The following is a 27,210-nucleotide window of genomic DNA, read 5'->3' as shown; positions in this document are numbered from 1 at the left end:
CCCCAAAATCCTTCGCCCCGGACGCATCCTGCGGAGCTCGGGTCTGGCGCGACGTTGCCTCTGCGGCCAGCTCCGCTCGCTTACATGTTTCCTTCTCTCTCCCCTCTCTCTTTTCCAGGATACCGTTCAAGATTGGGCAGCCCAAGAAACAGATTGTACCCAAGACAGTGAGTAAACCAATTCCCCCTTTTTAGCTCCAGCCTTTGATCATGTGGCTGATGAGTCAAGCCAGCACTTTGACTCGTCCCATTTTGTGAGTGTGTGTGTGCGCGCGTGTGTGCGCATGTGGGAGGGAGATGTGAGTGAGCAGAACCTGTTGCTGTGTTTGACCACCGCTCGGTTCCTCGTGCTGGGAGTGAGGGGGAGTCCCAACCAGAGAGAGTATTTTGGTTTGGGATCTGTTCCTTGGAGGGGGGAGAGCTCTTTTGGTCTGGCACAGTTTTCCTAGGAGATGGCTGAACGGGCTTCCTTCCTTCCTTCCTTCTTTCAGCAATGGCTTGTTTGTTCATCCTTTCTGAGCAGATGGAGGAGGAGGAGTGGTTCAGATCGCTGAATATAACTGTTTCCAAAGAAAGGCTTATAAGCTGAGATGCTTAGTGCTCGGGCGTGAATTAATTTGTGCTGCACAGCATTTGCTTTAAAAGCAAATTAAAAAAGCATTTTGTATTCTCATGTATTTGAGACTCCTATCCTAAGTGCTGTTACTTGCAGCTGGCTGTGGTATTTTCCCTTTTTAAGCAGATGGTCTTGGTCTTTGTCCCGTGCAAAAAAGCTATGGGTCCTCGCGGTAGCTGTCCCTGAAGACTAACCTGTATACCTGCTCTAAAATAAGCACCCTGACAGCAAGCGCGGTGGAGACCTTGTCTTTATAACGGCATTGGTGACCTAATCCCTTGAACAGACTAACACCTCTGATCCTTCCTCTCTGGGACGCTCATCGCGGCTAATTCCTCAGGATGTGTGGGCACTCGTGTTCACAGGGCAGTTTCTCCGTGGGACACGACATTTTTCCCTGGAGGCAGAGGGCTAGCTCTGCCACTCCCTTCATGGCCTGATTGTCTCGTTTTATTTTAAAGGATTGGGTAGTTGTGTGCTGCTGTAGAACAGCAATTTTCTGTAACAGCTCCAAACTGTCAGTGCAAAATTTAAGCCAGGCACGTGATGAAGTCAAGTACTGATAAAATCCCTTAATCATTTTTGCGTCTCTTCAGCTGCCCTTTTTCCAGGGGCTGGAGACCGGCAGGTGGAAGTGACGCTATCCGCGGTCCCTCAAATGGAAAGCGGTGCAGCCCAGCAGCCTCGGCGACTCCACCGCTTCCTGTTCGTTCAGGAGCCCCCACGTTACCTCATTCTAGCATCCTCCAAGATTTTGCCTCTCATCCTCTTCCCCGTGCTTTCTAACACTGCTGTCCTTTTAGGCTGTTGCAAGAACCACCTGCTCTGCAGCTCTGGGTGTCTTGAACAGCTTTCTTGGACGTCTCCATCCCACCAGTTCTCACATCCAAATTCACTATATTCTTTCTTTTGCCAGTGCTTGCTAATTTCCCTTTGCTACTGCTGCCATTTGCTGTTGTGAAATGTTTGATTGAAAGACCTTCTCCCAGGCGAGGTAGCCTGGCTCTCAGGATGCAGCCTGCGCTTGGTGTGCCGTGCACGCTTGCTGCTCGAATCCGCCCTCCCCGAGGTGTGGCAGGAACTGGGCTCCCTGTAAATGAGTGGTTGCACCTTTGAGAGCTTTCTTCCCCCTGAGCGGCTGGTGTGTTCTGTTCCGAGGCAGTTGTTGGCAGGGATTGCTTTATATATATGTGTGTGTGTGTATTAAATAGAACAGCTCAGAATATCCGGCAGGCAGAGGCTCATTCAGTAGCGTTAGCAGTTCCAGGCCTTTTCCCTTTCCTTCCTTCCTTCCCCCTCTTCCTCAGCGCCCCGAAGAAGAACAACAAGGTTTTGTGTCAACGACTCGGTAACTCAGAGCCGGTTGCCAATTTTTAAATGGCTTCCACTTGCCATTTATTGATTATGATGATGTTCTCCAGGCAGCAGATACATGGAAAGCAGAAAACAGGAAACCCAAAGCCTTGTAACCTCACAGTAAGTGTAAAGTGCAGCTCTTCAAAGAAGAACAAATGGCAGGAAACCACCGATCTCCCCTGGGAACAAGACGTTTAGACTTGCACTCGCCTCAGTTTCACAGTATGGAAGTACTGGGTTGCTTTGTAGCCTGAGTGAACTCGAGGCCCCCAAGTTTACCTCCCAGTTGCAGGCTGAGGCATTCCATCTGTGCGGGCTTTTGAGAGCAGCAGTAGCAGCCGAGAGTCTGGTTTCGCTGCCTGTGATATTCCAGATGTTGGCCTCTGGAGCCTGCTGCAGGAAGTGGGAAGGTGTGGCATCTCCAGGGCTGCATCCCAAGCTGATCAGAAGGGAAGTGGTTGCGGGTAGAGGATCTCCCACTCACCGAGATTGGACCACAAAAGAGGGAAAAAAGAAAAGCATTTGTCAGAATCTAACTTACTTGGCTCTCCTTGAAGCATGCTAATTCAAGCACAGAAGAGGGGAGAATCACTTTGCCAAGAGAGACTTAGCTCACCAGTGTGCCTTTTTTTCCTTTTTTGATTAAATGATGCCGGTGTTGGTGTCAAATCTAGGCCGGTGGTAATACCGAAAGGCAATTTGACTAGGCTGCAGAAGGAATTAGTCATGACTCCTTGTGCCCACTCGCTCCTGATCCTTTGAAGAAGGGCATGGTGTCAGCCACGGTTTAGCCCTTCAGGTAGAAGGAAACCCCTGCAGAAAATATCAGCTGGTGAACTGAAGTGATCCCCCGCCCCCCAGACATGCCACTGCTTTGTTTCCACCTTAACCTGGGCAAATCCAGCTCCAGACAGCATAATCTCTCCCCTCCTCTCCCCTGAAAAGAGCAGCTGTCACCGGGCTGGTACAGAGGCGAGGAGCCGGGTGGGAGGATCTAATGCGCAGAGAGGACCTGCTGTCAGCGTAGCTGCGGAGGACATGGTAACACAGCCCAATTAAACTAATGCCCAGTGATAGGAGTTAAACCTGTTGGAATTATATCTCTCTGCAGAATGTTTGTTGTTCAAATCCGATGCACAGATGAAGCCTCTTATGGCAGAGATGTTCTTCCCTCCCCCAGGACAACTCCGGTCTAAGCAGAGGTTATGCTAGAACCAGAATTGCGGTCGTCTCCCGAGCTTTCTTGCAGCTCCAGCTCACTGAAGTTCATCTGTGTCAGCCCGAGGTTGTGCCCTGCTCTTCACTGGGGCCTGGGTTATCCGAGCCGGCAGGTGGCTGGAAAGAAGAGCTGGCCGCGTGTCCCCATGGGGCCCAGAGCCGGGCCCGGCGGAGCTAGGGGAGCCAGCTGGATCCTTTTCCCTTTGGAAAGGCGGGAACGCGGAGCAGAATCCCTTGGGGTCATGGGGGGTGCAAGCAGCCAGGTTTTACCCCTTTCTCCTTGGTGCTCTGCTCCGYGCTGGCTCAGATGCGCAGCCTCCCTCCGCTGCGCTGCCGGGTAGCCTTGGGTGAGTCAGCTTGGCAAGGAGCAGAGACCCGAGCCGAGGGCCTGCAGGCCTGCCAAACCTCCCTTCCTTGACTCATCTCCCCAGCTTCGCCTTCCCCACGGAGACTGGTCAAAGGAGCTCCGCGAGGGTCACGGTTCCACTGCAGCTGCCTTCCATCAGCCACGTTTCCATTGCGCTCCACAAGAGCCCTGGAAATCTCTAAATAATGGAGTAAATGCCACAGAAACGGTGGAGTGAAATTAAACTACACAAATTAAATAATCTTACTCCTTTTTCACTCTCTTCATTAAATCTTCAGCAGGACGTGACCGATCTCCGCAGTTTGGAGGTGCATGCTTTTTTCCCTTCATAGCGTGCCATCTAAGCAGCCCTTCTTGAAAGCGCTGTGCACCTCCTCAAGCCTGCTAGATGGTGGGCTTTTGGAGCTTGCTGGTTGGTGAAGCCCCTGAAATCCTAGATATGCCTGTAATCGGTCTGCAGCCCTGCTTTGCCTCAAGGCTCTTCTGTCGGACATAGAGACTATCATGTCTACTGCTACTGTTCTCCTTTGCCCAGGTTATTCGCACAAATTCTGCCTTGAATCTCCTCTTGTTGGATGGGACGGCTTAAGCCCAGCAGAAGTTCCAGGTTATAACAGAATTTCTGGCCTAATTATTTGGGTTTATTTTTTTGGAGAGGAGGGAGGAGAAAGCATTTGCTTCTTCCCTCTTTTTCCAAAGACCCACGAAGAGGCTGAGACCACTGCCATGTGTAGAAATCGGCTAGTCCTCCTCCTCTAGGAAAAGAAATTAACCTCAGGGGGATAAGAAGGTTCATCACAGTTCCTTATTTCCATCTCTTTGTAGTGTTGGCTTTGGTCTTGCTTCATTGCCTTGTAACCATGGTGTTTATTATATTGCCCTTAAAGAAGGTAGGATGTTATCACAGGTGGAAGGCCCAGTGTTTGCAAACAAAAATAAGTGGGTGAAAAAGATGATCGTGATTTTATTTCAGTGCTCTTTAAAAGTCATCGTTCTTTATGTAGATTTAAATAAAAAGCCGTAGAAGAGCAATCCTATATTAACTAACCCATATGCCTAGAAGAAAAAGTGTTCAATACAGAAACACGTTTTGATTTTCAGTTTTCAGAAAGAGACTGCAGAGAAGTGGGATTATTTTAATATTACGGAAACTACCCTTAAGGATATTGTAATTTTCTTGCCTGTACTTCTTGTTCTCCTCATTCTTAATGTGATAATCCTATCCATAGCCTTTTGCTGTAAGTGTTGGATATGTGTGGCCATTGATGATAGCTACTGGGAGTGGGAATTAGCGTACTCTGCAAAATGTGCTTGGCTTGCTCTCAACTTGTCCTCCTTGCTTGCTCCACATGCCTTTGATGCCCCAGTTGTTGCCTTCCTTATATCTGCATTGTGTGAGCCCTTGAGAAGCAGGTCTTACCTAGGCAGTGCATCAGGAGCCCTGCTTCTGGCTGTTTGTATAGTATATCTGGGCTCCTGCGATGCAAATGAGAGCAGCAATGACTGGTAGGGCTACATCAGTGTGCAGACTGTGATGACTGGTAGCCAGTTGCTATTGTGGGCGTGAAAAATAAGAGCAATCCTTGGGCAGCTGTCTCTGCATAGATGGCACTGGAGATCTGAGTCAGGCCAGGCAGCTGAAGTGCTGCCTGGTAGATTCACCTCGTTCGTATATAGAAAGCACACGAGAAAACCAGGTGCAGTATTTCAGGGAATCTTGGAAGTCCTGGAAGAGTCTTGAGGGCACGTCATCTAGAGGGTCACAGGGTGTAAAAGTCATGTCTTCCTTCATATCCATTAGGCGATGGTGCCTTTCTCTCATCTCCAGGCATTGCACAGTAAAGGGGGACTTGAACAACAAAAGGGAATGGACAGACATCAGGAGCGTTTACAGGTAGTTTCATTTCATGACCGAAACCTCTGGTTCTCTGAGGAACTGACTGCTGAGCCTCCTGCACTTGGAGAGGGCTGGAGCTCCGTGTCAGGGGAAGGATGCCACCAGCCTTCAAAGGACATATTTCTGAGTCATGCCCGACCCTCTGTGGTTTGCAACCAAAACAATTCACACATAAGACATATAAATAGAATGCAATACTCCGTGGTTATTTTTGCAGCCGGAACAGCCATAGAAATATGGGGTGATTTTTACTATGTGCTGGTTACCTGACCTCCAAGCACCAGCTGCTGCGGATTTTTGCAGAACTGTGAACCAGGCAGTAGTCGTGTGAGCTGCCCCCACACTGATCCATGCCTGTTCTCCAGCGACCATTTTTAGCAGCAAGAAAGGGAGTTCAAGCTCTGTGGAGCTTTTTCATCAGCAGAGAGAGCCAGCACGCATCCCTAGGATGGTGGGATCTGATGGTGTGGACAGCTGTCCACTGGGAATCGGGCTGAAACTCGGCACGCTCACTTCACAGGTCACTGGCTGCCTTTAGATTGGGCCGATAGAGTTGCTGCACAGTGTACGTGTATCTGAAAGGGCAGATCAAAACGGTATTTAGGAAAGGAAGTTTCAAGAAAACTGAGATACTGGGCTCCATCTTAAAATGTTGGTCTTTTAATAGCAATTTTGACTGAAAAGCAAATGTCAGTATTAAGTGTTCTTGCTTCACATAATGTTGTTGCATTGAGCCTGGGATTGAAATGCCGAGGACAGCATGAAGATTTGGAACAAACCTTTGGATCCTTCTAGTCCTGTCTGCTTATAACACTTTAGCATTTCCTTAATAGCGTGGTAGCTTGACAACACAAATGAACCCAGTTTTGATCCCATGACAACAAAAGCACATGTATTTACTCTTGGACGGTCAATTGAAATCCATTTGCTTATTTGGCCGACGAGGTGTGGAATGAATGTTTAAGTGCGTGTTAAAACAGTCAGCATGGAAGGAAGGTTCCTTAAAATATCTTGTATCACTGGAGACTTGCTGCCAGATAGCAAGTAGGAGGAAGTAGTCATTGATGTAACACCGGGAGAAGGATGAGCTCTTCAGCTTGTGTGCTCCTTGCAAGCACAGGTTTCTCTTCCTTTTGCAAGGTGCTGCAGTCCAGGTGGACTGGTGCTCCGCTTGAAATGTGTGACCTGAGGGAGCTAGTGCAGTAATATGGTGGAGTGTATTGTAGGAGTGTACATAGGGGCAAATGATATGGTACAACTTTGGAGCCTGGAGGGCTCAGTGATGGCTCGAGGGGTATTTGGAGGGGTGGGGGTGTTGCAGCACTGCTGGACGTTCAGGGATGTGTTCTCTAAAGAAGCCTGGACTGTYTCAAACCCAGGTTGAGGCTTTGGGTTTGGAGTAGTCCAGGTTCTCCTGTGGGTGCCAGCCTGTGCAGCAGTATGTGGAGTGGGTGGYGTCCTCTGAGCCATTGCAGAGGCTCCAACGGGGGAAGGACAGCAAAGCCGGAATACCAGAAGCCGGAAGAAACAGAGCTGATGTCAGTCACGGGTGCAGAAAGCGGTAGTATGTGGRCAATTCTTCGAACACTGTGAAATGGGCTTAGGTGATCCTTTATAACGTGGTGTTAGAGAAGGCAGTACTCTCTGCTTCTGGGGTGATCATGCCTCCAGAAGAGAAGAGGCTTGTCTCCTGCGAGCGCTGAGCTGCGCTGGGTGGAACAGACGCTGCAGTAACCGAGCTCCYGTGTCAGCATGTGTTAAGCTGCAGTCTCTGCTTTTAGGGCCTTCTCATTTACTTTGTCAGCTTCCTGCTTGTGTGCTGGAGCCCATCCTTGGAATGAGCTGATGCACTTGGGGGCAGTGACTTTTGCTCTAAGATAACGGGGGGGGGGGGGGGAAGGACTTCATTACTTTTGAAATGTAATTCCTATTACAGCCCTAGCTTCTGCTTCTCTGGGTTCATGTAGGCATTTTCTGAGGACAGGTTTCCTTGCGCGGGGTCTTGAATGGTTGGGTAGCTGCCACTCCGCACCCCACTGCAGTGTCTTTGAGCTGATTTGAGTCTCTTCTTTCCATAGGTGGAGCGAGACTTTGAGAGGGAATATGGAAAACTTCAGCAGTAAGTGTTAACCATACTGGTGAGACAAGAACAGTAGTATACCTATCTGCTGTGCCATCTTCCCAGGAAGTTTTGGCCAGTTACACTCTTTCTAGCAAATCATTGCTGCTCTGTAATTTCTAATTGTTCAGGGTTTTTTGTTGGTGGGTGTTCAAAGGTGTCCTGAAAAGTATTTGCAATGGGTTTGAGGGTTGCAAATTATGACAGCTGTAAAGTAAAGAATKCAAAATTCACAGAATACAGCGGGTTACCAAATGGTTCAATGCTTCTGAGGACAAATATTGGTTTTACCATACTGACTGTGTCATATGTGCTCATAGTTATCGTCTGGAAACATTTGGGTTTACCATTTGTAGTAAGTGAAAGGACTTAGGTAAATATGTGACTTTGAATAACAGGTCACCAACCTGAAAAGATTAGGCAGCACTGAACTTCATGGATATTTTTAACTCACAACAGCACATACATGAATTGTTACATATCTAACACATTTTGGTTTGTTTCTTTACAATATTCAGAGTTTGCCTTGTTCTTCCATCTTTCAGATTGGAAGATCAGACCAAAAAACTTCAGAAGGATATGAAGAAAAGCACAGATGCAGACTTGGGTATGTGACTGTAGGATACATAGACTGTGAACTTGGCCACAAAGAGATGAAGTGACTTTCTCAAGATCACATGAGTAATCTGTGACAAGTCTGGAAAACAAATCTAGATCTCTCAGTCCCACTCAGTTTTCTTAGTTACAAGGCCATCTGCATGAGGGCTGCTGAACAGTAACTCAACCAAGGGAACAGAAAGTGWGTTATGGACTTAGTCCATATCTCTTGGGCTGACTTGCTGTGTGGCCTTGGACGAGTCACCATCCTGTCTTTGCCTCAGTTTCTGTAACTGAAAAATGGGAGTAATTATTCCAGTTCTCGTATTAGACATGCAGCAGGAGTCTCCAGCTGAGACTATTGTGCTGAGCAATGCATATTCATGTGCTTCAGTTGAGGACAATTTCTGCTGTCTGAAGCCAGAAGGTGGGATGAGTCTTTGGGGGTCTGTAGAGCACCACGTCGGCACTGGGCACGTGTATTTCATGTCTATGAACTGCTGACATGGCAATTCCCATTCAGGAATAACCTTACTCGTTCTCTTAATGGCTGCTTCGTTTGGCTTGACCTTGTTGCAGTGGGCGATGTAGGAAGCAATAAACAAGTCATCTCTGCCCGTACTGCTACAGCTGCTGGCTGCCGCGTGTGCAGAGAGTGACATCTGCCCTGCAGGTGTCCCGTCCCCGCGCACATCAGCCCCTGCCCGCTCACTTAATAGCCTCTCCAGTAGGAAACCAGTGTGACCGCACCACATGGCATGGGGTTTAAACAAACATGGGAGAGAGGAGAAGACTAACCCATCTGAAGGAGGGGAGCTGGGAGAGGTGGAATTTAGTGGGTGCCGATTATTGAAYCAAGCAGGGCAGCCTGCTGAAGCATGCAGCAAGGAACTGTTTTAAACACAGATGGCTTTTCTCAGCATGTGGTTTGGAGCAGTCGCTATTCGTCCTGGCCCCCCGCAGCTCCGGTGCCAAGGCAGATGCACCAGCGCAAACAGGTGTGGGCTGCACTGGTCCAACATGCATTTCGGGGCAGCGTGGTTCGCAGAGGGGCGGGAGGGAGCCCCACCGGGCTGCGTGCCAGCCGGAGGGCTGGTGAGCATGGGGGTCCCCATGGTACAGGCCCTCACCTGTGTACATATGTGTGTGCATGCTCAGCTACTGCCAGACGTACACACAGATCCCTGCTCTTGCGTGCGCTCTCCCACCCTTCCAAGCACAGTGCTGGCGCACGCTTGCACAGGGRGGACAGTGGGAAAAGCACCGGGAACCAGCGCTGCCAGAAAGAATCCTTTCCAAGGGGAAAGCTGCCCTTTCGTGGGACACTGGTCATTGTCAGGGATCCTTGCTAAGTTTTTCCTTGTTAAGGATTCCCCTCCCCTCCCTTGCAGTGGGCGTTGTTTATATGGAGCATTTCAAGTCCCAGAGGAGCTGTGGGAGGACTTTCTTTTTCCGTTCTGCTACATGGCAGAGTCACAAATGAGCCTTGGCCAGATCCAGTAAGATCTGATTCCTCATTTAAAGGCATGAAATCATGAGTATAAGGGGAGATTTTGAATGTGGTCCTGTGAAGGATGGGTGAAGGAAAGGGAGGTAAATCTGACCAAGCACTGAGGACTGCTCTCCTCACCTGGCAGTGCCCGTAACCAAGAGGAGATAGCTGGGGTTGCTTTGCTAACATTTAGCCCCCATGTCTGATGAGTGCGGCGGTGCATCAGCTTGTTGTGTTCTCCTGCGTGTCTTATTTCTTCCACTGTACCTCTGCGTTGAGGGGGTTGATTATTCACTCTGCCTGCAAACATTCGCTGCAAATTGGACCTGGTGGCTTGAGTCTCCACCTTCTGCCAAAATAGACTCAGCTGAGAACAAGACCGGTTCCTCCTCCTGGGCAGAAGTTTTCCTGAGAGACTCAGCTGCTGCCCTGCCAGCTGCAGCAGCATGGCTGGGAAAAGGGTATGGGTTATTAGCAGCACTCTGTACTGTGGCTAGAGATCACTAACCCCCTTCCCCACCCTCTTTCCAAACAAAAAAATGGTATTAAGGAGCAGGAGGATGTTCTTTAATTTGAGACAAGAGCTCTCCTTTCAAAACGAAATGCAAGCGCCCCACTGGATCAACGTGTTGAGCTTTGCTCTCTGGAACGTGCATGGCTGTTCTCCACTACTTTATCTTGATTCAGATAAGCAGCGACTCTCTAAAGTCACTTTCTTTTGTTGGAATCCCATCCCGCACGCTTTATTTGCGGAGTGCTGAGCTGATGCTCCTCAAGCCCACCCCGGGAGGCAGCCGATGCTCTGCTCTGCTCTGCTCTGCTCTGCTCCACTCTCGTGGCTCGGGGAGGGGTGCGTGGCGTTTCGAGACCACGCTTAACCGCTGCGAGTGGGGGACACCCTCCGATAAGGTGGGATCCCAGCGTTTCCATGCATGGCGGGGACAACGCGTGTGCCGGCATCGGCAAAGCTGCCTTGGGAGCAGCGGCGGGCAGGTACCGGAGCACACCGGGTTGCTCTTCCTCAGCCATGCAGGCGAGGCCAGCGATGCGGGGGAAATGCCTCGCCTGGAGTCACAGAGCAGAGCGGAGCGGAGGAGTCGTGTTTCCCGGCCTCCGCCGTAGCCCCGTCCTGCTGTCAGCATCTCCCCTCCTTCGTACGGTTTCAGTTCTCCTCTTATAAAGGGAAACTGTAATTTTTCTTCCAGCTGAAGGAGTTCTGCCATTCTTAACTCTGTCCCGTTTTGGCACAAATCTTTCCTCAGATGTGGTCACACATATGGATTATATCCCATCTGTTTAAAGGTTTAAATGTCTAAACCCTTAATGTTTGGATAATAGATGGATACGGTAGCTTTGTTATTCTGTAGTGAGCATCTCATTCTGCATTGAGCTTCCCAGCTATTTAGCTTCTGAGCTCTCTGTATAATTGTGTGTAACCTTTAAATCAGAATGTTTAACCCCTTGATTTATGATCTTAAGCCCCATTATTCAGATGACTTTAACTTTTAATATCTGAGTTAGTACAGCAGGAGTCTTTCCAAAGCTCATCTGTAGCATGGCTCAAGCATCTGGCTTTCTGATCTTAAGCTGGAATAACTTCCAGCAACAGTGCTGACGAAAAAGAACATTTTTTTTTAGTACCAATGCCTTTTTGCTCTTTTTTGTTCATTTATATATTGATGCTTGCTTTTTTATTCATTTTTTCCATTCTGTGCCGTAGTTATTTTGTTGTTCTCTTGTAGTGCTCCAGTTATAGGGATTTAATTTTCCTTTTGAAGACCAAGTGTGTGGATAGGAAGAGAGGTGTGTCTGATGGAAAGCAAGCAGGAGTGTTCAGCAAGACAGGAGCTGCAGCCCAGCAGGCTGGGAATCGGGGTTTCTGGGTTTCTTGGTGGCAGTSTCTGGGCCTGCAGAGACTTCAGCATTGCACCTTCCTCTTGCTGATGGAGGTGGTTTCCATGGGCATAAAACTTAGGCTCATTGAGGGAAGGYGCTTAGCTAGCTTGCGTCTAGTGCTCGTGTAGTGCCTGTTTAGAGAGTAAGAGAGAAAYCTCCTGTTCCAGGCCTGTCAGTCTGGTCCTTTTCCACCAGCACTAAATCCTCTTCAAATATGTATTTTTGTAAAGCTGTTTGAAAGACTTAATGGACTGTGATTTTTCCTCATTGTGGAAGAGCTGTAGTGAGACTGAGAGTGACACTTAATAGTCTGTCGAGAAAAGACATATTAAAAAAAAATACTTTTTTTTTTATAAGAGAACAGTGCTTTTGTTAGCCTGGTATTATTTCTGGCAACATCACAAGCCTTACCTCTAAGTGATCCAGACTTAACTTACATAAAAACAGTTCTCTGGGTGTTTACATGAATGAATCGGTGGTTCTTCCACTGTTTTCTCTCAACCGCCAGCGAACGTCTTCCTGGAAAGTTGTGCCGACCTCTCCTGAGCGGCTGACGTTCCTGATTTTGTCCACGATGCCCCTTTGCAGGTGCAGGGCGCCCGCGGGGGTTCCCCGGGAGCGAAGTGTTGCGCGACTGTCCTGCAAGGCAGTCGCTGAGACGTCACCCTCTCTGCTTTCCTTTGCATGCTTTCTGATCCCGTTGCACGCAGCCATGTCAAAGTCAGCTGTCAAAATCTCCTCGGACCTGCTGTCTAACCCACTTTGTGAACAGGATCCCGTCTTCCTGGAGATGGTCACAGCCTTTGACACAGCRATGAAGAGGATGGACTCTTTCAACCAGGAGAAGGTGAATATGGGTCAGGCTGAAGCAGGGGAGACCAGGGTGTGCTGCGGTGCTGTTGGTTCCCCTCTCCCCCTCCAGACAGATCCGCCTTCCCTTTTTGTTGTGATCAAGATGCTTCCCACATTCATTTCTCCATGATCTTTTTTTGCAACCCTTCTGCTGGCAAGGGCAGCGGTTCCTCCCGTGAGCAGCTGGGGCTGGGCTTGCTCCAGAGTTAAGGTTTCTGCAGAATACCCTGAGGTTTAGTCTCTCCTCTTGCTCCTGCCCATGTTTCCTGCACGATGTGTGCCGTCACGGCCAGCCAGGGAGTGACGGAGCGCTGGCAGCCGGTCCTGGGCTCTCCTTTCCCCGGCACGTTGTGCTGTGCCAAGCAGCTAGAGCAAAGCGGCCCGGCCTGCCAGCCGTGGGACAGGAGGTCCCTTCTGCGCCCTCGTGCTGTCGGTCCTGCTGGGGATTTCGGCTCGTCCCAAGCGCGTGGGAGAAGGTGGTGGTTTTTTGGTGAAAGGGCGTTGTGGTAGTGCTCAGAAGCCCATGTTGTCTTGTGGTGGGCACTGTGCAAACATGTAACGTTGTTCAAACAGGCTTTTTCAACAAGCCTGGCATATAATCACCCGTTTTGCTTTCAACAGGTGAATCAGATCCAAAAGACAGTCATAGAGCCTTTGAAAAAGTAAGTACCAACATTGTCGTATGAGCCATATCAAGTGTTTGTCACAACCGTGTTCTTTAGGGACGTGTATCATTGAAGGAGATGTTGTCAGGTTTAGAAATCAGTCCTTCATAAAGAGGTAATCGTTCACATCCCTGTAACAAAACGGTGTCCTCCTTGTTTTGCAGCAGAACCGAGGCGTGGAGAGACGRTATGATTTAGCTAAGTCCACACGGTTAGTCTGTGGCAAGGGCAAAGACCTCTAGGGTCTTCATCTGCCAAATGTATTTATCTGTGCCTTGGAGAACACCTGAAATGAGTAATACTGAATGCATTAAAACATCCGACTTCTCTCCATTTATGCGTTTGGTTGCTTCCAGCATTTTGCTCCAGCTGAAGAAGGAAAATCACTAGTYGGTTCCTCTCTGGGCACTAGGCACGTTCAGCCCTGGGTCTTTAAGAAAGAGCAGCGCTCTGCCCTCAGGGCTCCTGGTGGTGCGTGTTTGTTTGAGCAAACATTTGTTTCCTTTGGAAGTTTACTAAACAAAAAAGAGAAAGTACAGAAATATTTTTATTGCTTGTAGGTAAAGACTTCCGTGTTTGTAAATACCACGCTCACACAGGAAGGAAACAGACCTTATAGTGCTGCTGTAGCTGGGCGATGAGCAGGTGGGAAACAGGGACACAGAAACACCTGGCACGCCATATCCCAGGCTGCTAACGCTGATAGAGGGATGCAATATCTTAAGACCCTGGAAAAGCGTCTCGCAGAGCCCTGCGTGGCAAAGGTCTCACGTGGGACCGTGTGCAGGGAAGCCACCTGCCGCGTCCCACCGAGACCCTCGTCCCGGGAGGAAAGGGCTGGAGCGCTCTCACACCCATCCGAGCGGTGCCTGTCCGCAGACCGCATAGCTCGGGAATACCACTCCCTTAGCACCGAAGTTGTTGACAATATTGTTCTGGCTGCCGATTTCCGTATTTTCCCCCGCTCCTTCCCAGCGTTCAGAGTTAGCTTGTGCCTTGCGGTGCGTCAGAACTCAGTCATGCYTCAGCACCACGGCAATTTTGTCACCTTGGTCTCGTCTGGTGCAATTCACCTCTGTCTGCACAATTTCCACTGGCGTTAGCAGCCATTACGAGTGTCACAGGCTGTACCCCCTAAACATTTAAGGAGTGTTTCGGTTGCTATACCAAATGTCTTCTGAAATCCTGAGATTTGCTGTTTTGTTACAAGAACAGAGCAAGAGAGCGAAAATAAAATAAAATGACTTTAATATGACAGTAAGTGTTGCAAATTGCTGAATAACAATTTTAGCTTAGGTTTGACATAGGGTGTTTTGGTTTTTTTTTAAGTTGTTGTTTCTGCCCAAATCTGAAAGTAAAATCTCATATACCACTTAGCACATGAGGTTACACTGTTTCTATCTGGGGGATGTTTGGTGACTCAAGTTTTACTGTGGTCGTCTATCAATGACAAGAAATTCTTGATTATTTAAAAAAAAAAGAAGAAGAAGAAGAAAAAAAAAATCCCCAGTTTGTGCTCTGGAATTGTGTTGCTTATTATCTAGATTGTCCTCATGAAAGATACATTAACTTTTTCTTCCAGCATTCTGTTAAAACTGAAAGAAGTGCTTGTGTGTCTGAAATCTTCATGTGTTTTCCTCAATTTGTGTTAGTTGGCATAATGAAAGATAATACCTCTCCCTGCAAACCTTGCYGTGCGTATTAAACCCTGGTCAGTTTATTGGGCCTCCGATTCAAGATAATCATGCCACTTCTGCATCACCATCTACTTATTCTGCATTTGTGTAGCATTTAGTTCAGRGATGACATCCTAGGTGTTGCAGTAGCACAAATGATACAGGAGGGGAAAGACCTCTTCACTGTCACTTTGGGTTTAGAAGCAGCTATGCGAGATCAGCTCATGTTGTTCCTGCTGTGAGGAGCTACTGGGGAACTCCTGGAGTGCTGCAGGAAGCGGGAGGTGGGTTGGCGGTGTTGCCCCTTCGGTCCGAGCCCGGTGCCCGGCAGTGCTCCGTCGCTCGGAGGTTTCCTCCCGCAAGGTGTGACGCTCAACCCGCCGTTTATCAGTCAAGTTCTTCAGTGAAACGTAAGGGTGTTTACTTCAGCGTCCTGGCTACTTTCCAGTCTTGGCAATTCTCTCTAACTTCCTAAATTTCCACTGGAATTGAATATGGTGTTTTTTCCCTTCCTGCCCTTTGGCACCTGCAAGCAGTTGCTGCGTGCTCTTAAACAGCTTATGTTTCATGCTTGAAGAGGCTGCATCTCAATGCTGAACAAAAAATGTTCCTTTCCTTCCCTCTCCCTGACGCTCCATGAGCATAGGTACGTGCATGGATGYGTCGTACAGCCAGGAACATTTCTGCAGAGCCCAAGGGTCCATTTTGAGGCTAATGAGATGCAGGAGAGAAATGCAAAGCTTGCACCTCCCCTTGTCCTGCTGGCAGATAAAGCCCAGTAATGTTTCTAGGATAAAAGTTTCAGATTAATGAAAGCTGCCTTGAGGATCTCTTCTTATTTCCAGTTAGGTATTGCTTCCCCTCTCGGAGACAGTTCTCCCCAGCCTCTCCCAAACTTGCTTTGACCTAGAAACAGGCTTTGCTTCAACAGCTGCACTTTATTACATCTTCACTGGTGGTCTTTTTATAGTTTATTAGCCAAAGACACAGATAAGTATAATCCAGGCAATTATCATTACTGGTAGTATATTGTAATCAGAGGCACATGTGCAGTAAAATCTGCATTCAGTTGTCCAGGGATAGTAGATTTCAGAGAAATATTGGAGAATTTGTTAAAAGAAACCATATAAAAGAAAGCAGTAATGGATTTAAAGGGGGTGGAGGCTCGTATTGTCTAAATCTCTCCGCTTCTGGGGACATAGGGTTGTTCAGACGTTTGCTTTTTGAGCCCCAACAAGCCCTTGGCTGGGAATCACTCATTTAATTTCAGTGAATGAGCAAAGCTCTAGTGAGAATATTACATATTTCAGTGTGTGGGTTGGGCAAGAAGATGGGGTGGCTGGGGAAGGTCAGGAGGGGTCTGCTCTCCTCTGTGGGAGACGCCTGCATAAATTCACACCAGAGCGGTGGATTTGGGGCAAGGGGGAAGAAAAACAGCTGCTTTTTACTTCACTCTCTAGTTTCCAGTTCTCCTTCTGGCTCGGGCAAGGAGCGAGGTGTATTGGCTGGATCTGGGATTGGTGATAGACTGTGTACTGTCATCTTAGTATTACATATTGTATGTCAGTATTTAAGGAAGGAAGCAGTTTAAAGGAGCCAGGTGGTTTGGAGATTCATTGGCTTTAATGCCTTTCACGTTTGGAGCTGATTTTCGTTGCTGTAGGATCTTGCTTTCACAAACTAGAGCTCTCCGAACCTCCCTGCGTATCGGGCGGCCGCCGCTGCCGTTCGGCGAAGCCCAGGCCGTGCCGCGGTGCGGCGGCGAAGGCAGCTACCTGCGCGCTCCGTGCCGGCGCGGGGGCAGTTCCCAGGGGTGGAATCCAGAAGCCTTTCACAGCAGACTGATGTATAAATTCAATTAGAGCTGTATGTCAGCAAATCCCCTGGCAGCTTTCCGCCAGGGATAAAAAGCCGGCGCTCGGCATGTGAACCCCACTGCCCGTCCCTGGCGTCCCCTGCGGGTGCAGCGTTCCCCCAGGGCAGAGCCTGGACCTCGCTGGCTCGGCCGCTACCGGCCCCAAACCTTCGGCCGTCCTGCCTGGCCTGTGCTGTCCCTGTCTGGGCATGCACCGAGGGCTCGGATCTTCTTTTATTTTTTCCCCCCATAACCGTGTCATTAACACGAATCCTCAGCTTGCACTTCCTCCTCTGACAGCAAAAGCAGATAACCAGCCGTAAGGCTCCCTGGGGGTGCCGGGGACCGGAAGCAGGAAAAGCCGCTTTCATGTCCTTACAGGCCTCTAATGAGGATTTCATGCACAAAGCTAGCCACATGGCTGCCCGGCCCCCCCGTCTCGGGGCTCTCAGCCTAATCCCCAGCTCGCTTCTTTTTGTACCGCCGTCTTCTTTTTCTGCCGCTTTTTGCTGTAGTCGGAAGGGCTGGTTTTAATTTCCCCTTCCTGGTGGGTGGACGGGCCCACGACGGACGTGTGGGCACGGGCTGGGGAATGGCAGGCATCCTCCAGCATAGCCCAGATGCTTTGGCCCAGCTCTGAGCCATCCGTGTGCCTGYCCAAGCTCCCTGCTCATCTCCTCCTCCTTCTCTTTCTTTTGCTCTTCACGCTCAGTAGCTCTGTTGATCCTTTTCTCCCTACCCTGGTGCCTGCTGTAAACCCTTCCCCATTTGCTTTTGCTTTCCTTTTCCAATCCCTTGTCCGGAGGAGCATGCCTGGATGCCACCGTAGGCCACRTCGTGGTCCGAGTGCTGCTGCTCCGGGGGACACTGCCTACCTGGGTGCCTTGATCTCAGCCCCCTTTGTGCTCCTCGAAGGCCGGAGCCGGGCGTCCAGCTGCGCCGGGGTCTGCCCACGCGGAGGGAAGAGGGAGACGGCGGAAACCCTCGTGCTCTCAGGTGGAGAGCGTCGCTTCAAYGCCTTGGGGACGGGGTTGCGTTGCYGAAGAGCAGAGCAACGCGGGAAGAGTGCTTGAGAGATTTGCTGAATAAGGAGAAAAAAAGTTTTATCATTTGTTTTCGTGCACCTAAAGATCTGGCATTCCTTTGCATTTGTAAAGCTCCCAATGGGGGTTAATCCAGGGGACACCAGTACAGGGAGATCCCACTTGCCRAAGACCCCTCAGCAAGTCGGGGGGCACTGGAAACACCCCTTCCCTTTCTGCTGTGATCCATCCCCAGCCGACCACGGCTCCGAGGGAGCGTGAGGGCAGTGGGAGAGAGGAGCCGGCAGGTGCCCATGGCTTCTCGCTTGAAGCCGGGCGGATCCGATAGGATGCGACCACTCACCAGCAACCTTGTGTGTCCCCAGCACCGGGACAAGTCTCCYRCCRCCACTTCCYGYGYGGYTCCGCAAACRGCGCGGGCCGGCACTGCCACGGCTYTCTGGCAGGCTCCGTGTCACGCCGGAGACRGAGAGAAGTTTTCAATTTTCAGCCCAGCTGACAAGTCTGTTACTTGACTAGCTAATGAATCCGGCAGCCATGGGAATCCTGATGGCCCTTTTATCTTCCGTGGCAGTGTCTCTCAATCCCCATCCTTTAATTATGGGAAGCTGAAGGGAGGCTAGAGTGGAAACGAAGTGGCAACGTTATTTATAATTCAGAGGTTCTTCTAAAGTCAGGGGAGGGCGATTTTTTTTTTTTTCCGGGGCTAAAATGTCATCCTAAGAGGACTTCATCGGTACGCTTCCCCTCTCTCCCCCCAGCGGTGGGGAGACAGTAATTTGTGTTTTCTTTTAGTTATCCCCGTGTATCTCCCCTCACCTGCTCCTTTTAAGCTGCCTGTGCTGTAATCCCTGCTCAGCAGTGTTGCCTAAAAAGTGACAGGGAACAACGGCAGCTTATTCTGCAAGCTGCTTTCGTGGCAGCGGCCCTAATGCCCTGTGCTGCAGGTTTACCTTTGCTCCGGCTTCTTGTTTTTAGCACGGTACCCACCTAATTTTCTTAAAGTCAGCTTCAATTTTCTTTGCTTTGCATTAAAGTATCAAGTAACACGTTGTGGTCCTTGGGATTTGTGAGTGATTACGGCTGCTAGAACCACTCTTCCCATACAAAAGCACATTCTGGGTGGAATATACGGAGCAGGATGGCRTTGGGTTTATCAATAAATACAGAATCGCAGAAYGGTTGAGGTTGGAAGAGACCTCTGGAGATCATCTAATCCAAYACCCCTGCTCAAGCAGAGTCTCCTAGAGCACGTTGCGCAGGATTGTGTCCAGACAGCTTTTGAATATCTCCAAGGAAGGAGACCCCACCATCTCTCTGGGCAACCTGTTCCAGTGCTCAGTCACCCTCACAGGAAAGAAGTTTTTTGCTATGTTCAGACAGAGCTGCCTGTGTTTCAGTTTGTGCCCGTTGCCTCTCATCTAATTGCTGGACACCGCTGAGAAGAGCGCGGCCCTGTCTTCTTTACACCCACCCTTCAGATGCTAATACACATTGATAAGATTCCCCCCTCAGTCTTCTCTTCTCTAGGCTCAACAGTCCCAGCTCTCCCAGCCTTTCCTCATAGAAGAGATGCTCCAGTCCCTTCATCATCTCAGTAGCCCTCCGCTGGACTCACTCCAGGAGCTCCATATCTCCAGTAGCTCCATCCATATGCCCAGAACTGGACACAGTACTCCAGATGTGGCCTCACCAGGACTGAGGAGAGGGGCAGGATCACCTCCCTTGACCTGCTGGCAACGCTCTTCCTAATGCACCCCAGAATACCATTGGGCTTCTTGGCCACATGGGCACATTGCTGCCTCATGGTCAACTCATCCACCAGCACTCCCAGGTCCTTGCAGAGCTTCTTTCCAGCAGGTCAGCCCCCAACCTGAATGGCAGCACAGCCCTCTGGTGTATCAGCCACTCCTCCCAGTTCTGTCTCAGCAGCAAACTTGCTGAGGATGYACTCTGTCCCTTCATCCAGGTCACTGATGAATAAGTTGAACAAGATTGGAGCCAGTGTTGACCCCTGGGGGACACGACTAGCTACAGGCCTCCAACTAGACTTTGCGCCACTGATCATAAAGATCAATTATAGGACCAAGATCTATTATAGGACTTTTCACCTGTGTTTCTCAAAGCACTTTTTGAAAGCAGGAATTATTATCCTTGCTTCATGTGCCGGGGGAACGGACATGTGAAACAACAGCATGGTTCCCTCATGAAGCTTCCCTCTGTCCTGTGCTGCTCTTCTCCCTCGATCACTTATCTTTGCTAAGCTTCCCTTGTCTTGTTAAAATGCAGCCTTTGCTTCTGGGGTTAGTTGTTCAGACTTCATTTCCAGAGTTGCTGCTGCTTAGTGTTTGGAGGCAACACAGCAACATTCTTCTCCCCTGAGTTCACCACCCATAGCACCCTTGGTGTCCTTGTCCCAGAGACCTCCCAGCCTCAGTGTAACCCTGCTGCCAGAGAGTGTTTGCAACGCTTAGCTGAACACTTACAAAAACACTTGAGATCCTCATAGGAGGAGGATAGAGAGTTGTTATGGCAGGGCTGCAGGCAGAGCTCAGGAGCCCAAGGTGTGCGTTTGTAGATGGAAGAAGCTTTTGGAGGCTCTGCAGACAGCCTTGGTGCCAGACTTTCCACTAGGAGCGTTTGTAAATAACATGCAYGAGATATTTGTGAAGACACTTGTGTGACATGTGAAATGCAGCAATTTATTAAGTCATCAGAATAACTTGGCAGTTGTGGGAGCCATATCTTCCTATCACCCTTCACTTGTGTTTACCACCCGTGGCACTTGGTTTGAGATCATATTTCTGTACGCGGCTCCCTCCTGCGAAAGGTTTCTTTCCATTTCTAAATGGGAAAGAAACCTACTTCTCTCTGAACTTGAGGGAAATTTTCAGAGCTCCTCTGGTAAGGAATTCACACAAAATAATTCCTTCAAGAGCCAGAGGCGGAAACCTACCCTTGTCTCAATCCAGATCAGTTCCATGAAGGAACATGCTTCCCTGCTTGAGCTGCTCTATTCCTGCACGAAAATTAAACCAGGTGACTCACTAACCTCCTGCGAGGATCTTYAGCACAGAGAGAGCTATTTCTGCAAGCTGGTGGTGCCTGGAGAAGCCGAGGATGGCCCAGTCTCCTCCTGCTCATGCCAGCTGTGAAGGAACACCTCACTGAGACAGTCTTAGCTGCCACTCAGTGTTTTCAAGTGAATTGCAGAAATCCCCGTTCCACTCACGTGTTTGGCGGTGACTGCTCACGCGCTGTAGGAAAAAGCTCAAGTCTTTCTCTAAGTGGGTTTCAACTTTGTTGCTCAGCAGTAGGAGGCTCGGAGCCTTTAACGAAATAGCTGTAGCATTAGCTGTTGGAGCCCCGCACACACCCCTCGGCACACCGAGCCGTTTCCAGGCTGGGGCATCAAGGAGAGCCACCCATGCCACGGGAGCATGGAGCGCCGCGGGAGCACGGAGCGCCGCGTTCCCGGTTCGGGCGCTCCAGGCTGCGGCTTGTCGGGAGAGGCTGGGAGCTGGCATGGTGCATTGTGTTAATGGCAGCTTGTGGAGCTGAACCACCCCCCCTCGCGCTGAAATGCAGCGTATAATCTATGCATTAAAAGTCCTTGTGAGACGGTAGTTGCTGTGCCTACACAGTAACAGCCTCTTCAGATTCAGCGCTGTAGCTATTTTTTTAAAGCACTGCCGGAGTACAGTGTCCTTCCATTATGGGCTGCAAAATCGCACCGAGTTCCTACTAAGAACAGAAAGGGAAAAAGATGAAGGCTTTTTTGCTTTAAAACCAGATTTGGCTTCAAAGTAAATGGAAACTATGTCRCCGATCCTCTTCTGCAGTCTCACTTGCTGCATTTCTGAGCTAAAGGGTTCCTTTTTTCCCCCTGCGGTAGGGCGTTTGTAAGATGTAAACGGCTACGTGCTAATTCTCTGGTGTTCTCAGAGGCTCTGTTAATGCACGAGCGCTGTGGAAGTACCAAGTATGATAGACTGTGCGAGAGAAAGTGCTCCAAAGATGGGCTCTCAGAAAAACGCTATTTAAAAGCTAGTGTCTACTACTGACATAATGCTTGCATTTTCAAGGCATCTTCCTGCTATGCGCGTTCCAGATCTGAGGCTGCGAGGTAGTTTGTGGATGAAAAATCGAGAGACGGATATTACCAAGAGCAGCAGTGGTATTTATACCACGCCAGCGCTCAGATATCCCAGGCCAGGATGGGTGCTTCAGTACGCCAAGGGTCTCAGGGCAACGACAGCCACGTCCAGGCCAAGATGAAGCTCGACAGCCGTGGAGATCGCAGCCCCTGCTCGGCATTTGGTGCGCTGCCTCCCTGCAAACCAGCAAAAGGAGGGTTCCCCCCCCGCCCTGGCCCAGCCTGTCCTGCCATCTCCTCCGACGTTTCCTGGCGTGGCAATGATGTGGTCGGCGCRTCGCCGTTGCTGCGGCTCTGCTCAGCTCATTTTGCAGAGGCTGCCAGAGATGAGAGGTTCGGCTCCCCGCTACCAAGCCTCCCCCCCATCAGGAATGTAACAGAAAATTAAAGAGAGGGGCTGCTGAACTGATTGTATTACTCGTTTTTGTCTCTAGCGCTTTAATATTCGTGGGAAATTTCTGCAGAAGTTGCAAGCRCAAGCTGCTGATGTTAAGTTTGTGCTGATGGCAAAGAATGTGTGTCCTTTGCTACCGTGCAGACCTCTCGGCTCGTGTGCCCCATTCCCTTCTCCTGGGCAGTCGCTGGCTGCCTGTCCCTGCTGCTGGTGCCCTAGCCCTTTCATGGCATGTCCTTGGACGTACGTAGAGGGAAGACGTATTTTAATAGTAGCCCCATAGCCCATAAGATGGTGAATCTGTTCTCGGGCGTCCTGCGCAGCCAGGACCGGTGGGAGTCACTGCTGGCTGCCGCGGCATTTAAATATAATGATGGCAAGCGTGTGTGAGAAACTAACCATAAAAAGCAATGTCAGGGCAGCAGCATCTGATAGGCGCGCGGGCAGCTGGATGGCAGGGTGACGCGCGGAAAGTGTGCTCCCTGATGACTTTTTCAGGTTGCGCAGGGCAATATTAAGCTCTTAGCGCCGTGGCCCCAGCTGCGTCCCCATAATGATAGAAAGGGTTGGTGGAGCCAAAGGGTCAGACATAGAAGGCACAGTTGTTCGTGGTGTTTGCAGCTCCGGGACAGAGATCTGTCCTTCTGGGTGGTCTCTGGAGACTGTTGCCCTGATTAGTTGTTGTCCTGATGGTACAGGGAGTTGGTGGTGATATCATGGGTATTTGTGAGCTGTAGAATAGCAGCTCTGCGGTGACGGTGCTCTGCAAGAGCCTTGGTCAGAGCGAGGATATTATCAAGAGTGCACATCGCAACGTGTGAAAGACTCGCTGTCCGTGCACTGACCGGCCCAGGTTATCCTCGGCGATCAGGATTGCAAGAACATATCCCTGTTTCGCCATCTAAATGAGGCACGATCAAACACTAACGTTTCCCCTTCCCCCACTCTTCTGGCGCTTGCCCTCTGTAAACTGTTAGGGCTTTGGGATAAAGGCTTCGTCTCCGCACCCGACGGTATGGCACATTAGCACCCTTCGGCGTGAGCACAGCGTAGGAAAATGAAGTATTAATATGCATTGGACTTGCTGCGCAGTGCTGCAAATGCCCGTGGTTTTGTTTGAATCAAAATGTCCCTGTATTAAACATGCATCTGATTACATCTAAAGCAAATTACAGTCACAGGGTGGGATTTGTGTTTTGCTGATGTGCTCCTCGGACTGGATTCACTTCAAGGAGATCAGAAACCTGTTTGCCTCTGCTTGCCTCTCAGCAATAAAAATTGTTGCAAGGCTGTTTAGACACGTTTTCGTGAAAGGCCCCTGGTTTTGGCCTCTTGAAATGACCCTATGGTTTATGGAGATCAAATAAATGAGTCTGGAGGTAGAGTGACCTGCTCCATACGAACCCATTGCCTTGCAGCCAGCCACGGGGCAGTCCACAGCAGTATGATTTTTGCCACACGTTGCATTTCAGTTCTGTAGACGGGGCTAATGATGTACCCAATTGCCAGCTTTTCCTCACTCTCCTGGGTTAGCTGGCTGTCTCTTCTGTCACATTCAAAAATATTCTCTCTTGTCTTCGCAGTCAGATGTTCATGTTTCCTCAATTTGTAACACATTTTAATAATATGAATCTCCCCATAAGCCTGGGTAATTGTTGGCTGCTGTTAATCCTTCTGTTTGGGGTACAGAGCTCTTCTTCAGCTGTGCTGTTTGCCAGGCTTATGGTATGGGAGACTTGGGCTGGAGCTTATGGAGAACAGAGATTGTCGGAGCGGGGAAACGGGACTGGCAGTTATTACAGTTAATATTTATGTAGTCCTCGTCACCTTCGGATGGCTTTACAAAGCTCAGGGGAGGTGCGAAGCCCCGTCATCACGTGTGTAGGTGTTTGTTTTTATTTCTCATCGCATGAGTGGGATTTTGGGCACTTGGGCTTGCAGGGGAGAGAGCCACGGCTCTGCGCCCAGGTGCTGGGGCAGAGCAGCCCGACCTGGCAGGGAAAGCGTTCCCGGGTCGCTGCTCCGACCAGCAGCCCTCGCCTGCCCCCGGTGACGGTGGCGGGGGAAAGGAGATGCCCCAGGGCCTCTCTGAGCAGCGAGCAGATGCCCAGCCCTGCGGGGAAGGAGCTCAGCTGGGGTCGGTGATGTTAGGCTGCACGGGCTCGGGAGCGGGCGAGCAGAGCTGGGGCAGACAGCAGCACATGCAGGCAGTAGGGGCAAGGAGGGATTTAAATAACACGGAAGAGAGGTTTGGGCAAGCGTGCCAGCATAAGGGGAGCTTGGAGGAGGTGATGAGCTGGACATCAGAGGAGGTTTCAGGGTCCGTGTTGGTGCTGGCATCAGTAGCAAACTGGAGGTGGCCGGAGGCTAGCAGAAGGAGAGGTCAGAGCTGTCGGCAGGGACCTCCTGAAGACAAAAGCAYGAATTTGCCCTGCAAGGTAGCGTAGATGCACCCAGAGGCTTGGTCYGGCCAGAGGTAACACCACGCTGTGRGTTAGAGAAAGGTTGAGCCATCAGCATCTGGGTGGGAAAAGGCTGCTCGGGTAGCAGAGCCTTCTCCAGCTCTGTGGTTCGTGTATGTTGTGCCTGCTGCTTCCCAAAGGAAAACCAGCGCTCGTGCGGTTCGCGGCTCCCTCCCCGGGAGCGGCGGCCAGGCGTTACGTTGCCCTGCCGGAGCTGGAGCTCACTGTGCAAACTGGGACTCAGCAGTAAGGAGGAAACCGGCACGGCGTGCAGAAATACCGGCTCTGAGTGATAGCGCTGGTGGACTTTTAGTCCAGGAAAACACTTGCTGTCCAATTTCCTTCCTGACAGTGATGCTGTTTCCTTGCATTTCACATCTCCTGAGGAGGAGGCAGTGAAACCAGCTGAGTTCATAGCAAGGCACTTTCGCTTTATAACCGCTGAGCGCCCATGCACGCGCTTGCACGGCTCTGAACCCCAGCCCAGGCGCGCGTGCAGAGGGCCACCATTTACTGACAACTCCTGTGCCTGCACATTTCCTTTTGAAACAAGGTATTAGTAAAATGCCGCTTTAGACAGCTACRTATGGACAAGGAGACGTGGGGAAAGTGCTCTTTTTTCTCTCTTCAGTTTGCTTACTCAGTCGAGTTAATAGCATTGTTCTCCGGGGCAGCTTCCGTTCCCGGTCCAGATAGATAAGGCAGCTTTCCATGTTCGTATGTGAATCTTTAAGATAGCAGCTGGAAGAGAAGGGGAAAACTGTTAAAAATAAAAAGCTAATTGTAAAACCATAAGGGTTGGCAGGCGAGCTCAAAAGCAGGTTGGGACCTTCAAAGTACTTTTACCAGACTTTGCAAAATTGCCTAGATTTTTAAGTATGTTTTTTTTTTCTTTTTAATTTAAAAACACACCCTTAAAGACATGAATTGACCGTAACAAAATCCAAGCATGTGCGTCTAGCTCTCCTTTCAAACACTGTGCCTTGGCTAGGATTTAAGGCATCTCACAAGTATCACTTAATCCCTTCTTCCAGCGTCCTGGAAGAGTGTAATGAAAGCGTCTGTGGTTGGAATAGCTCTCATTTAAAATCCCTGGGTGTTTTTCTTAATCATGTTCTGAATTCTGGCCCTGCACTGAGCTGACTTGTGCCTCTCGGTGAGGGAAGCGGGGCCGGGCGGTCGGGTCGGTGAGGCTTGGGGATGGCCGGGCCGCGGGACGGGGCGAGGGGGCAGCGCAGCAGCCCTGGCGCGTGCAGAAAGGGGGGGGGAACGGGACGCTTTTTCCCAGCTCTGACTGTCCTGTAGCGGTGGCAGCCGCTCTACCAGCCTCTGCCCCAGCCGCCCTGAGCCTCTCCCCGTCTCCTTCCGGAATTACTGGGCTTTCGGCGGGACGCTGCCCAAGCCGGCGCGTCTTTGACGTCGCCTCCGCCCAGGCTGTCCTGCCCAAGGCCCCTTTGCGCTTCTCGCCCCGGCAGGTTTAGCAGCGTGTTCCCCAGTCTGAACGTGGCGGTGAAGAGGCGCGAGCAGACCCTGCAGGACTACAAACGGCTGCAGTCCAAGGTGGAGAAGTACGAGGAGAAGGAGAAAACCGGCCCCGTCCTCGCTAAACTGCACCAGGTACGGAGCCGCTGTTGGCACTGAAGACGCAGGGAAATGCCACGAAGGGGGCCGCAAACGAAACCCTGCAAACGTGTCCCAGGGCTTGGGGCGCTTTGGGGGAGCCGAGGGGACCCGCTGGCAGCGCCCAGCAGAGGCCTGTGCTCACATGGGCCGTACCCCGGCAGAGCTTCTGCCTTCCACTGTTTGGCATCTGCGCCGAGACCCYGCGAAATCTCGGTTGGCACGCCTGGCCTTTTGGAAGGGTGCATTTTTCGATATAAAATTAACACGTACGGTGCTTGATAAAAAAGAAGTTAAACTGCAGCACTCAGCAGAGGGACAGAACCAAGCTGAACTTTTGATTTCCAAAATAAAATCCACAGGAACTGAAAACCGCTGTAAGAGCAGCTAGCTCTGAAGTCGACGAGCGTGGAATTCCCCTCGACCTCAGCGTCTGGCCAAACAGCTGTATATAAAAAAAAAAAAGATCAGAGCATTTCCATTCTTTGTATTTGCCACCTGTTACAAAAATTAGTCTTGGAAAATTGCAGTAATTGGTTAACAAGAAGCTTTGCCAAATTCTTTTTTCTTTCCAAAATTTTAACAAAATCATGATTTTCTTTTTTTAATTAAATCTTCACTAGCATTCCTCCCGAAATCTGTCGCTCTTGCCGAATGTTTGCTTGATCCTCGAAGGAACAGTTGACTTCCTCAGAGTCAAAGAACATGTATTTTCTGATCACTTTCCTCACAAAATTAAGTATTGTGTTAAAGAATAGCCCTATCAGCATTAACAAAAGAGAATTCAGATTTAATAGTAAGCAGCTTACTTTGCTTAGCCTCAGTGACTAAAGCTGTGGCTGGAAAATGTGAATTCTTTTGTCCTGGTGATTAAGCAGGTTTTAGTTATTTTTTTTCCCCCCTAATGAACTTCAGTGTGATCTAATTCTC

At 50.0% G+C, this 27,210-nt stretch overlaps 1 protein-coding gene across 3 annotated transcripts in view; it reads left to right on the top strand.

Annotated features, from left to right (window-relative positions):
- The window catches only part of BIN3 (bridging integrator 3), a 45,403-nt gene that overhangs the window by 8,310 nt on the left and 9,883 nt on the right, over positions 1-27,210 (top strand). For 2 of the 3 annotated variants that reach the window (XM_026081729.1, XM_026081728.1), the window contains exons 2-5: positions 119-167; positions 12,268-12,404; positions 13,031-13,071; positions 26,136-26,277. In XM_026081729.1, the coding sequence (XP_025937514.1) occupies positions 119-167; positions 12,268-12,404; positions 13,031-13,071; positions 26,136-26,277 (369 nt within the window). Of the gene's footprint in view, positions 1-118; positions 168-7,531; positions 7,573-8,117; positions 8,180-12,267; positions 12,405-13,030; positions 13,072-26,135; positions 26,278-27,210 lie in introns of all 3 variants that reach the window. The other variant, XM_026081727.1, reaches the window with a different exon arrangement.

This window comes from Apteryx rowi, unplaced genomic scaffold (assembly GCF_003343035.1).
Source record: "Apteryx rowi isolate R43461 unplaced genomic scaffold, aptRow1 scaffold_56, whole genome shotgun sequence".
NCBI classification, from domain to species: domain Eukaryota; kingdom Metazoa; phylum Chordata; class Aves; order Apterygiformes; family Apterygidae; genus Apteryx; species Apteryx rowi.
Note: the sequence above shows the minus strand (reverse complement) of the source record. Positions and strands in the feature narration are given on the sequence as shown.